The 13,202-nt window shown below is 61.3% G+C and overlaps 1 protein-coding gene across 1 annotated transcript in view; it reads right to left on the bottom strand.

Moving 5' to 3' along the window:
- The window catches only part of KMT2B (lysine methyltransferase 2B), a 34,798-nt gene extending 21,829 nt beyond the window's left edge, over positions 1-12,969 (bottom strand). The window contains exons 1-3 of the mRNA XM_048827944.2: positions 12,703-12,969; positions 7,904-7,979; positions 4,082-6,069 (exon numbers count right to left, since the gene is read on the bottom strand). Of these exons, the coding sequence (XP_048683901.2) occupies positions 4,082-6,069; positions 7,904-7,979; positions 12,703-12,954 (2,316 nt within the window). The 5' untranslated portion in view covers positions 12,955-12,969. The remainder of the gene's footprint in view (positions 1-4,081; positions 6,070-7,903; positions 7,980-12,702) is intronic.
- Between the last annotated feature and the right edge of the window lie 233 nt (positions 12,970-13,202).

The following is a 13,202-nucleotide window of genomic DNA, read 5'->3' as shown; positions in this document are numbered from 1 at the left end:
GAGATGTGCACTTACATGGAACAGCGTGCAGGAGGCCATGTGCCCCAGGAGCTTTAGGCAGCTCCTGGCTGTAGCGGTGGGGTATGCTGTCTGGCCTGGTATGAGGGCTGAGATGGCCATGAAAGCGGCTCTCCGGTAGGCAGGCCCTTGCTTGAGTCATGCCGAGGATTGCTTCTATGAGTTCTACCCTCTGGACGGGAGTGAAAGTTGATTCTGCTCATTGATCAGGAGTCCCAAGCTCTTGAAAGCGGATAGAACGATTTCCATGGGTTGGACTGACCTCTAAGCAACCGTTGTCCAGGTCAGGATAGACATGCACCTCTCTCCTCCCCAAGGAGCTGCCCCCTCTGCCACGCATTCCGTGAACAGTCCCGGGGCAGCTGAGAGGCCGGAGGGCAGAACAGTGAACTGACAGTGGTTCCAGTTTACCACACACCGAAGGTATCTGTGTCCCCGGAAGAGAGCTATAGGTCAAGGGCGGCATACCAGCCCCCTGGATCCAGCAAAACCATGCAGAACTTTAACTTCTTTAAGAACTTGTTACAAGTTGAGGTCTCGGATAAACCCGAGATCCCCACTGGACTTTGGAATCAGGAAGGAGCAGGAGTAAAACCCCTTGCCACTTAGTTCCCCGGGAACCTCCTCCACTGCCCCCGCCCTTAGGAGCAACTGCACTTCCTGGGCCAGGAGATTTTTGTGAGGAGGATCCCTGAAGAGGAATGGGCAGGTGGTGTGGGGAAGAGACAAACTGCAAGGCTTCTCCTACTTTTGCCGCGCAGAGCAACCACCAGTTGGACATGATGTTGGCCCAAGCTCTGTAAATGTGGGACAAACGGTCCACAAATATAAGGCCAAGATCCAGGTACTGGGCTGGTGCCCTGTCCTCAGGTGCCCCCTCAAAAGCATCGTCTGTTCCCCGACAGTTGTTTCATGTGTGCAGACGTTGAGGCTGCAGAGGAGTGAGAGGCTGGTCTCTTCCTGAAACCCCTATTACTCTGTCACCTGAAGTCCTGCCTCTAGTGGGACTAGTAAATATGGCCCATGGGCTGCGGCTTATCCAGGATGGGACAGTCCAACAATGTCAAGGTCACCCTTGAATCTTTCAGGCTGTGCAGCTGGGCGTCAGTTTGTTCTGAAAATAAGACTGCCCTTCGAATAGGAGGTCCTGAACAGTCTGCTGGACTTCATGGGGGAGGCCTGATGACTGAAGCCAGGAACTTCTCATGACAACTCCAGTAGCCATTGCCCGGGCTGCTGAGTCCACGGTGCTTAGGGCCGCCTGGAGGGACGCCTTGGCTATGGCGCTGCCCTCTTCAGTCACGGCAGCAAATTCTGCCCTAGGCTATGTCTACACTGGCAATTGAACGACAAAACTTTGGTCTTTCACAGGTGTTCAAAAAACCCACTCGTTGGGGTGGAAGATTTTGTCGGCAGGAGAGCTGACAAACAGCAGCTACATGACCCGACTTTTGGCTGCAAGGCTGTAGCAACACAGTCACTTTGCTAAAAGCTGGGTAGTGTAGACGTAGCCCTAGAGTCAGAGGGCAAGAGCTCTCTGAATTTTCTGGACCGCTGACCAGGAATTAAAATTGTGACAGCTAAACGGAGCCTGGTGTTTCGCGACCCTAAGCTGGAGGCGGCTGTGGAATAGATTTTCCTCCCCAGGAGGTCCAGCTTCTTTGCCTCTCTGGCCCCCTGCTGCCTCGCGTCTCCTTCTTGTTGGCTGCAGTGACAACCAAGGAGCCCAGCATAAAGGTATTTGTAACCCTTAGGGGCAGGAAATACTTCCTCTTCACCCACTTGGCCTTAGGCTGGAGAAAGGCTGGGGTCTGCAACAAGGCCCTCACAGGCTGCAGAATGGCCTTGTTCAGGGGCAGCGCAATTCTTGCTGGCCCTGAAGCAGTCAATGTCCACCAACGCTGGCCTGACTCTGCGATCTCCTCTATCTGGAGGTTACGGTTCTGAGCCATCCGACACAGGAGCTCCTGGTGGGCTTTGTAGCCATCCTGCGTCGGGGCTGCAGCCATACCCACCACTGTCTCATCGGGGAGGGTGACAAAGTGGTCTGGACCATTGCCGGCACCTGGTTCTCCTCCAGCCCTGGCAGTCTCCTGCCGGTGTGGCTTGAGAACCCCTGATCTCTGCCCCAGGAACCAATCCTCTTTCCAACAGGGATGCAGGGGGTGCGCTTGTCTCTGAGGGTGCCAAAAAGGAGTGTCCCCCATGGGAGCCCTGGACCTGTGCGGCCAAGGGGTCCAGCATCTGCCATTGGACGGAACCCCACCCTGGTGGGAAAAGTCCCAGGGCCATATCCGTGGGGGGTCTGATCTGCCTAAGGTCCGGTCCCTTGCAAGGCACATGACTCTGCCTGAGATTCGGAGCGCAAGGACCGGCTCCTAGGTGACAGGATGGCGCTGTGCCTCATGGGGCCAAATGACTGTCTTGCTGGGGGCGGCGCCACAACTGCTAGCGGCGTAGGGATTGCGACCGGTGCTGGAGACGAGACAAGGCATCGCTGAAGCAAGCATGGCCTGGGTGCTGAGTCTCCCAACGACGAGTGGGATGGAGGGCAGTGCCTCGCCATAAGAACATAAGAATGGCCATACTGTGTCAGACCAAAGGTCCGTCCAGCCCAGCATCCTGTCTACCAACAGTGGCCAATGCCAGGTTCACTCCCTCTGGGGCACCTAACAGGTAATGATCTAGTGATCTTTCTCCTGCCATCCATCTCCACCCTCTGACAGACAGAGACTAGGGACACCATTCCTTACCCATCTTGGCTAATAGCTATTAATGGACTTAAATTCATGGAGGTTATCGAGTTCTCTTTTAAACCCGGTTACAGCCATCTTCATGGGCTTGTCCAGGACTGGTGCTTGCCCTCTTAATGACTGTCTTGCTGGGCCCCGCAGTGCCTGACTTGTCCCTCGTAGACTGCTGTTTGGAGACAACGGTGCCGGGAGGGGTAAGAGGTTTTGCACTGCCCCATAAGCCTCTGGTGCTGCCAGGTTCATGTCCTCTTCTTGAGGAGCTCCCCACGTGGGGAGCTCCTCAATACTGGACTTGACAGGTCTCCCATCCCTGGGGCTGGAGTCAATGGGCTGGTTGAGATGCACCCGGTTGAGAGTGGTTCACCACAGCTCAGTCATCCCCCAACGCCCCGATCAGACTTCTTTTTGGCCCCAGTGATGGGGGAAACAGTGCTGTGTCATCAGTGCAGATTTCTTGGGTGCCAGAGATGCGTGCTGGGGACCCGACGGACGCCAGCGTGCACCTGGTGGAGGGAGCGCTCAGTACTGGGTCTGGTCACCGCTCTGAAGCGGGACAGAGTGCCATTTCCGTAAGTAGGAACTTCAGTTGATTCTCTATATTTGGGTTCTTGAAGTTCCTACAGATCTGGCACTTACCCTAGATGAGACCCTCTCCTGGGCACTTCAAAACATTGCTCGTGAGGGTCACTAACTGGCATGTGCCCGGCACACTGTTTAAACTAAGTCCTGGGACCAAGGCATGCCCTGGGGCCAGGGCGGGTGCTTACCAGAAAACTAACTAGCTTTATACTTATGCTAACAAACTATTTACGCTTATCTACCATCTATTTACAGGAAGACCACCATGAGGGGATCTATTGCTGAGCAAGAAAAGATCGTTCCAGGCGGAAACAAAACAACTGAGGAGTCAACAGGTGCCCACCAATTGCGCCGTGGAGGCGCCACTCCAGGGGGCACCAGAGTCAACCCAACAGACACCACTTGCGATCAGGGGGAAAAAGCCTTACTTACAGTGACCGTGCATGCAACACACGCACACCCATATTGGAATGGGCATGAGCAAGCACTCGAAGAAGAAACCAGGAGTCCCAGCTCCCAGAGCCCCCTGCTCTAACTGCTCGACCCGACTCCCCTCCCAGAGCTGGGGAGAGAACCCAGGAGTCCTGGCTCCCAGCCCCATCCCCTGGCCCCATGGGAAGCACGGTCATTAAGGCAGGCTGACAGGTCAGCATGTGCAGCACCCCCCACGGCACCCGGAGACCCAGTGCCCGCTTCCCTTCCCCCCCCCGCACGGGGGCTTGGTCTCTCACCGGGGCCAATCTGAGCAGTTGCTGCTGGTCGATCTTGAAGAGCTGCACCTTGGCACGAGTCAGCAGGCTGTAGACTTTGTCCATGCCCGACAACTGGGCTGGCTGTGCAGCCGGCGCTGCCTCCTCCCGGGTGGGTGCCGCAGCTCCCTGCTCCTCGGCCTCACACCCAGAGCCCTCCTCCTCGGACTCATGGCTGGCCAGCGAGGCCACGCGGCGGATGGCTACCTTGCGCACCACGCCTGGCGCGTCCACATCCTCCATCTTGATCAGCTCTGTGTCTGGAGGGGCAGGCAGGTGCTGGGGGGGCTCCCCAAAGAGGGGCAGGGTTAGGTGATTCGTTCGGCCCAGCAGCCGCTTGCCACTGCGGGTCACCACAGGCTCGTAGTGGGGGGAGGGGGGCTCCGGCCGAGGCACGGGGGACAGTGGGGGGTCCTTCCCGGCCTCGCTGAGGCACATGGGCTCCGACTCCTCAGCCGACACGGTCAGCGACTCGTAGATCTTCAGGTGGGCTTCACTGGGGGTGAACTGAGGGGCCCGGAGCAGCGGGAGCCGCCTGGCTGGTGGGGAGGGGGCCAGGAGGGGGCCAGGCGGAAAGATGTGGGACTCCTCAGGGGGCAGCCGGAAGAGGGACTTGCCCGCCTCGGGGGGCAGAGGCGGCGAGGTGCTGAGGGAGGTCCAGCGGAAGGTGGGCTCCCGCAGGATAGAGCGTCGCTTGCCAGGGAGGGTGGGGAGGGGGGAGGCTGGGGGCGAGAGGCCAGGGGAAGGAGGGGATGACGAGAGCGGGGAGGGGTACTCATCAGGTGAGCGGGGGGGCTGGCCAGGCACCACCTCCTGACCAGGGGCCTGCTCTGGGACCGGGGGCTCCCTGCGGAGCAGCTCCCCTGCTTCAGGGACCTTGGCCCGGGGCGCTCGCCGGGGGGGCTCATCCATGAAGCGCCGGGGAGGGCGGATGAGGCGGCAGGAGCGGGCGCTCACCACAGGCATGATGAACTGGCGGATATTCTTCAGGAATGTGGCCTTGTGCCCGGGGGGCTCCTCGCCCGCCGCGCCAGCCCCCTCCCGCTGGGCAGCCGCCACCCGCTCGGCCCGCTGGCTGGGGGTGAGGGGCGGCCGACCCCGACCCCGCTTCAGACACTGTGCCCGCGTGGACTGGGCGATGGAGGCCGGGGCAGCTGACTCCTCCTCTGCCTGGGCCGGGCATGGGGGGGACACCGGCCTTTCCTCCCCAGCACCCTCGCCCTGGGCCGGCAGCTGCAGCCGCCTCCGCCGCTTCCACCGAGCTTGGGTCGGAGAGGCCGGCTCGGCTGGTGCCTCATGGGGCCGCTGCTCCTTCGGGGGGGCAGGGGAAGTGGGGGAGCCCCCTGGCGAAACATCCCTCCTCTTTGGTGGGCTGCTCTTCGTCCTCTTGCTGCCCTGCTTCCTGCCCATGGGGGGCTTTAGCCTGGCACGGGCCAGCGCCACCCGCCCCGACTTCAGCCGCTTGGCTTTGGAGACGAACTTGAGCAGCAAGGGCAATTTCTTCCGCCCACGCCCAGGGCCCTTCCCCCCAGAGCTCGGCCTGGAAGCCGGGGCCGGCTGCTGGCTCTTCCTAGGCGGCGCAGGGGCAGCAACAGGAGCCTTGGCACCCCGCCGAGGAGCTCCCGGCTTCTTCTTGAATGAGCCGCGGGGGCGGCCCCGTGGCCGGTGGGGCACCATGGGGTCTTGACTCTGCCCCCTTGGGGGGCTGCTGGGGGATGGGGAATGGGGCTTGACCTCAGAGGGCCCTGGGTCCTGCTCGGGAGGCGTCCTGGTGGTTTGGACAGGGCTAGCACCCGGAGGCAAGCTTGGCCTGGCCAGTGGGGGCCTAGATCTCTGGAGCAGCTCAGCCAGGGCCTTGACCATGCGCTCCCGCTGGGCCTCGCCCTTCCTCGGCTTGGCCAGCACCTTGGAGGGGGCAGCAAGCAGGGAAACGCCCCTCTTCTTCCTACTGCTGGCTTGGGGCGACATGCCTGCAACGAGAAAGGGGAGGGGGTGAACCGCAGGGGTGGGACTCGGGCCCCCACCCGTGCACCACCACACACCCGGCCAGCCAGCTAGTAAGGGTGGTTAACATGTGACAACTCCACCCCAGCCCCCCAGTGCTGGGGGGAAAAGCAGCCATCACCACAAGGCCTGGCTTAACACTCGGGGGACAGCAGCCATCAACCCAACCAAGGCCTGGCTTAACATTCGGGGTGGCACTGTGTGCCTTGCAGTATAGAGACAGGACCCCCTCCCCCCCACCATTCGTACCAGGGCACCCCAACTGAGATGAGATCCCCTTATTGTGCCAGGCACTGCACAGACACCCCATATCCATTACTGTGAGTGCCAGCCGCTGCCCAGACAGACCCTGCCCCAGCTTACATCAGAGCTCCACTGTGCCAGGCACTGCACAGATACAGTGAGAGACAGGACCTGCCTAAAGAGCTCACTGTCTGAACAGCCAGAGGCGTATTACCCCCATTTCACAGATGGGGAAACTGGGGCCCAGGGAGAAGCAGTGAGCTGCTCAGGATGATGCCAGGAGTCAGCGGCAGAGCCCTAGCTTGTCTGGCATCCCTCCTCTGCACACCTCTCCCTCCCCTTCCATGCTGGAAACGTGCTAGGAACAGACAGCAGGGAAGCCAAGGCTGGCAGGGGGTCTGTGGGCACTGGACAAAGGGAATCCTGCGTCCCCAGGAGGGGCCCTCACCCTGACCGGGCACCCTGGGTACTGCAGAAAGCTGGCGTGGCCAAGCAGTTTCAAGCAGAAGAGAAGCATGTTCGCAGTGGGAAGCAGTCTCAGTTTATCCACACCCAAGTTAACTCTGCCAGGAGAAGCTGGCACCTAGACCCCAGCGGGACCGCCGTTATGCGGTGGGGATGAAACAGCAATTCCCTGTTGTCTGCAGGCATGAGCTATGGCTGGTGTAACTGGGCCCACCCTATGGCGGGAGGTAGGGGTAGCTATTTTAGTTAAGTTTCAGAGTAGCAGCCGTGTTAGTCTGTATCCGCAAAAAGAAAAGGAGGACTTGTGGCACCTTAGAGACTAACAAATTTATTTGAGCATGAGCTTTCATGAGCTATAGCTCACTTCCGATGAACTGAGCTATAGCTCACAAAAGCTTATGCTCCAATAAATTTGTTAGTCTAAGGTGCCACAAGTCCTCCTTTCCTTTTAAATAAGATTCCCTCCCCCCAAGATCAGTCTTCATGCCAGGCCTTGTGCTGCGATGCGAAGGGACATTGAATGGGGAGGCCCAGCTGGGAGAGCTGCTGTAAAGTCAGTGCAGAGTCCTGGGGGGGACAATTAACTCAGTGTCAGAGCAGCAGGTGATGGTTCAGCCTGAATCGTGCCCCGGTCTGCCCCGGCGAGATGAGTGCATCCCCGCGGGTGTGCCCTTTGATTTCACACGGTGCCTGGTCCTGCAGGTTGGTGCCCTTCGGCCCACCACCCCACTACACCCAGGACAGAGGGAAGTGGATTGTCTCGAGTGTTCAGATTTGAGTCGTAACAGGACCAGAGCCCCACCCATTGCTGCACTCACGTCAGCAGCCTCAGAAAATCCTACAGGTCCTGCAGGCTGACCCCTGTGGGACAGAGGTAGCCTCCAGACAGCAGCCCCATTGCAATCAGAGACGGCCAGGCCGCTGTGCAGCGGTGCTCGGCCGAAGGGGGCTGGGGAACCCCAAGGGCCTTATGGAGAAGCACAGCGCAGGAGACGTGATGAGGGGCTGGGGACGTGGGATGCCAGTGCTGACACCTCCCTGGTGCCGGATTGAGGGGGTGTCCGTGTGGGTCGGGCCGGCCAGTGCCCTCACCTCTCTGGGAGCGCAGGACGGTGCGCAAGGAACTCTGGGAGACAGGCTCATCGGGAGGGAAGCCCTGGAACTCTTCCTGCAGGGAGGGAACAGAAAAGGGCTGTGGTTAGATGGAGGGTACAAAGCTCCAGCCCCAATATGAGCCCTGCCCATACCTGGGGATGGCTCCAGCCACCCCTTGCTACATAGCTACATTCCAAGCAGCACCAAGCTGGGCCTACCCATAGCCCCAGGTCCCACTCTCCCATTTGCCCCAGGATGACCTCACCCACCTGGCCCCAGCCATACCCCCTAGGCCCCATCTAATACACCTATTCAGAGCAACTAGAGGTGGCCATGCCCACACCCCTTAGGCTCCACCCACCCAGCAGCTGTCCCACCTACACCCCCTCCACAGGCCCCACCTACTGACGTGCCACACAGCTGGAAGCAAGTGCCCAGGCAGGTAGGCTGGCACAGCCCCACCGTGGGACAGTGAAGGATCAGGATGAGCAACTGCGGCACTGCCATGCCAGCAATGGGGGGATGAGATAATCCCAGTGGGCTCCATGCTACAGCTATGGGGCGGGGGGCTCCCCATCACAGGGGCACAGACTCCCCTTGAGCCACTAGGTGGGGCGGGCTCCTCCCCCATTGCCAGCGGGACTGTACCCAAGGTGAGGCCTGGACAAGCCACTGGGACCAATCCCTCCTCCAGCAGCCCTCTGCTGAACCCAGCCCCACAGCCGCCATGCGTTCAGCAGCCCCGGATGGGGCAGGCAGTGGAGCCCACCCAGCAGCTGCAGTGATCTAACCAGCACTAACCCCTAAGTAACTCCAACTTGCTGGCTTCCTCCTGTACCGGGTCGCCCGGCTTCCATACTGCACACTGAGACACGGCCCATAGGACCCTTGCATCAGGCACAATCGGGGACCCTCAGATGCCCAAGAGTCAGCACTGCCCCAGCCAGCGTGCAATCCACCACGAGGGGATACCCTGCCCCAACATATGTTGCCCATTCCCTCGCAGCTTTGATAGAGGCCCCAAAGGACAGCAAGGGCCTTAACGGATTGCACTCCCCCAGCTCCGAGATGCAGCTGCCTCTAGGGCAGGGCAGCTGGGGAAAGCCGCATACAATGCCACCCAGGGAGGCTTGCCCAGCACTAGATGCAGCTGCCTTCACCAGGGCTTTGGAGCTGTATTCCGGCACCGCTCCAGCTCCAGGCAAAATCCTGCAGCCCCACTGCTTCGGAGCTGCTCCGCGCTCCAGCTCCGGGCTCCGCTCCAAAGCCCTGGCCTTCATAGTGGAGTATGGCAGGCACACAATACATGAGCACTTCATCATCTTGTAGCCGTACCCAGCTACCCAACCCCAGAAGCAGCAACATGTCAGCGGGGTCAATGAGAGACTGTTCCTCAGGTGCCCCAGCGCCAGATAAGTCATCTCCATGTGGCTGTTTCCCAGCATCCCCCAGAGCTGGCTGGATCTCAGTGCTGGACGAGCCGTCCCTGCACAACATGCTTCAGTTCAACTAGCCCCAGCAGTTGGGTACGTTGGGAAGCTAGAAGCAGCCCTGGGGCATGAACCCTGCACAACAGCGCCCCCTCCTCTCTGCCAGTCAGGTGGTGCTGCCCCTCTGTTGCAGGCTCTTCACAATGGGCTGCTTTGCCAGCTCAAGGGCACCCAGCATGAGCTGGGTCCAAGCCGCAAGCATGCAGGGCTATGCAGGTTCATACCACCAGACTCCCCCTCTCCACATGCCGCCTCAAGCAGCGGCCAGCACTGGGGGTGTCTCACGCACCTGGAGGAGGCGGTGGCGATATTCACCTGTGCGCTGGGGAAGAACCGGGGCCTGTCTGAGGTCAGCCTGGGCACGGTGCTGCAGGTGCACCTGACGGTTCGCTAGGCAACAGAGCAAGGCCAAGCTACGGCAGGACAAACTCCTCGGCTCAGGTGCCAAGAGACCACACCACCCACCGGTACATGGGTAACTCCACTCGGGAGGAAACAGAACCAGCCCCTCTGCTGGCACAGCAGGAGACTGGCAGCCACCTCTACATGCCCCTTGAAGGATCTCCAGCTAGGTCAGGAACCAGCAACCTTACGCTGGCAGAACTGCAGCAAAATGAGCCAAGGAATAGCGAGAGCAGGGAACAGAGCAGGAGAGCTTTTCCTCTAGGGGCTCCAGCTGTGAGTAGACCCCAGGGCAGGGACTGGCTGGCTCAGGGGGGCAAGAAATGGGTCATGGCACCTTCCCCCTCTAGGGGGCACCGGCTCCAATTGGGCCCCAGGTCTGTAGTGGCCTTATCCCAAGCGCCTTTGCTGGAGTCTGCAGCTCCCAGCACCCCCTGCAGAAGACAGCTGCACTCCACTGTCCACAGGCCCCTGCAACCGGACAACCCAAGGCCCATGGGCTGGGAACAACCAGCTCCCCATACCCACAGGAGACAAATAACCCATTCTGCAGGGCAGGCTGATCCAGCGCTGGCCTTCTCCCGCCCCGTGGGATCCCTGCCAGCTGGCTGCCCTCACCGCAGCTGGCCCAGCCCCGAACGCTGCCCATTCCAGCAATGTTGGCACCTCTCTCCAAGGCCGGGCTCCTGGAGTCCCGTGACCAGGCGAAATGCAGCGCTTTCCTCTCCAAACAAGAAGGGCAAGTTCCCCGACCCAGTGTACACAGAGACATACAAGAGTGACGGCTCAAGCTCTGGGGCAGAGATTGGCATGTGCAACATCTAGCAAAGAAGGGTCTGTTCAGGCCAGGACCCTCATGTGCTAGGACAGCCCCACATCTCCATCCATAAACTCCAATCATTTCCAAAGAGAGCAGAGTCACCAGCCCCCTTAGACAGGTGGGGAAACTGAGGTATGGAGGGGGGAGTAAGCCAGTGGCAGAGTTGGGGCTGGACCCTAAGTCTCCAAAGTGCCAGGGCTCCATCCACTAGGCCGCACCACCTCCCCAGCATTGCCTATTCCCTAATCCGGGGGTTTGACTCCTGATTCCAGTGCAGCTCCCGCTCCATGCACAAGACCAGCAATGTTCTCTATGCTGCGCTATGTGGGAGGCCAGCTCAGAGCCAAACCCAGCTCCCCAGCACCAGCCGGCCTGCCCACAGCAAGAGCCCATCCAGACCATACTAGCCTCTGGCAGGAGAAGCATGAGGCATGACAGCAAGGGGTAGGAAGGCTGGTGCCAGAGACTCGCCCCACTCCCGAAACAGGGCACCTTGCTGGCCACTAGCCGCAGCAGCACGAGCCAGCTGGCCGTTCACTGGGGTCCCTCAGGACGAGGAAACCCCTCACCCCTCACTGCACGCAGGCCCACCTGAAGAAGGTAAAGGGGGAGACCATCTGTATGTACCCACAAAGAGGGGCCCATGCACTGAGGAGGGGGCGGGCAAGGAACCAAACATGACTCCAGAGCAGATGACGACTAGTTCACAGCGACTTTCCACCACTGATTGTGCAGGGAGGGCTCCGAGCAGTGCCATGCCTGGGGCAGGTCAGGAAGCTGCTGGGGGTGGCATTGCCAATTGCCGCCCAGACTCTGAAGCCAAACTCCGGAGGGGAGCATGGAAAAGCCGAGCCCAGTGCCGGCTACAGCCAGCCAGGGTGAGATGGCCACTACATGTGCCTTCTGCTGCCCAATGCACACCATATGGGCAGGTCTCCCCACAGACCCTCGTCTGACCCACCCCAGCCCAACAGAACTATTCAGGCAGGGGGCACCCAGAACTCCTACAGGATGGGCTCCCCTGGCCAGGTGTCACTTCCCAACATGCAGCATCAAAACTCCTCTACATGTTGGTGGGCTACACCCCACAACTCCCTAGCCCCACAAACAATGACACCTACCCCCAAGCAGAACCCCAACACTGTCCCAGCCCCACACAGGGGCCACCTCGACCCAGCTCCATAGAGTCCACTGACCCCCCTAACTTTCCCCTCTCCCACCAGCAGCCACACATAACACTCCTACGGGGACCCACCCCCACAGGTCACCCAGCACACCCCCAAGATACCCCCTGCCCCAGAGTCACAGACCCTCCATGATATCCCACCCATCAATCTTCCCCACACCTCCAGCCCTGAGGCCCCAGATCCTTTCCCCATAGGGATGCCCCCCATAGCTTCTCCCTATACTTCCCAGTTCCCCCAGAAACTGTTCAGTCCCCTCTCAGCCCTAGGGTCCCAGCACCCCATTCCCCAACCTCACCAGCCCCAGGGCCTCAGTTCCTACCCCTTGTCCCAGCAGCCCCCCAGGCTCCCAGCCACCCAACTGCTCCCCCAAGACCCTCACATTCCCCTCAGCTCCACCTCCCACTCCCCCATAACATCCCCCAACCTCTCCTGCACATGCTCCCAGACTCCCAGCTCCAGCCCTCTCCCCACAGCCCCCCCATGAGTTTCCAGACCCCCAGTTCCCTTCCTACACGATCCCCCCAGCTCTCCCCTCCCCCCAGGTTCCTATCCCAAGGCCCTTCAACCCCCAACTTAGTTCATCTCCCCCATGCTGTAGCTCAAGCCCTTGCCCAAGCCCAGCTGCTCTCCCCAGCCCCAACCCCACAAGCTCCTATCTCAAGCCCCCAAATCCCCAGCTCCTCCACTCAAATTCCCCCCAATCCTCCCCCCCGCTCCAGCTATCCACCCCCCAAGTCGCTCCCCACACAGCTCCTGCCCCCCAACTGCTCCGCTCAAATTCCCCCAACCTCCCCCGCTCCACCTCCTGTCCCCCACAGCTCCTGCCCCCCAACCCTCCCGCTCCAGCTCCTGGCCCCCACCTCCCTCCCCCTACAGCTCCTGCCCCCCACCGCTCACCGGCTCCTCCTCGCTGCTGCCCCCGCCCAGCAGGCCCCGCAGGCGGCGCAGGCTCCAGCCCAGGCCCAGAAGGCTCCGAAGCGCCGGGTCCCCCAGGCCGGGCCCGTCCCCGCTGGACCCGCCGCGCAGGGGCAGCCGCGCGCGCAGCCCGGCCCGGGGCAGAGGGCGGCCCCCGCCCGGCCGCCCGGGGAAGCGGCCCCGAGCCCAGGCGGAGCCGCCACCGCCGCCCGCCGCAGCCGCCGCCGCCGCCATCTTTAACCGCTGGGGGGGGCCTGGCCCGGGGGGGCGGGGCCGCCGCAATAACAGCCCGGCCCGGCCGCGGGGCACCATGGGGGATGGAGTCCGAGCAGGGGCGGCGCCGATCGGCCACAGCGGGGCCGGGACTACAGCCCCCAGCAGGCATTGCGGCTTCGCTCCCCGCCCAGCCCAGCTACGGCGCACCCCTGGGGGATGGAGTCCGGGCGGCGGCGGCGCCCATTGGCCACAGCAGGGCCGGGACT

This window comes from Caretta caretta, chromosome 24, assembly GCF_965140235.1.
Source record: "Caretta caretta isolate rCarCar2 chromosome 24, rCarCar1.hap1, whole genome shotgun sequence".
NCBI lineage: Eukaryota > Metazoa > Chordata > Testudines > Cheloniidae > Caretta > Caretta caretta.
Note: the sequence above shows the minus strand (reverse complement) of the source record. Positions and strands in the feature narration are given on the sequence as shown.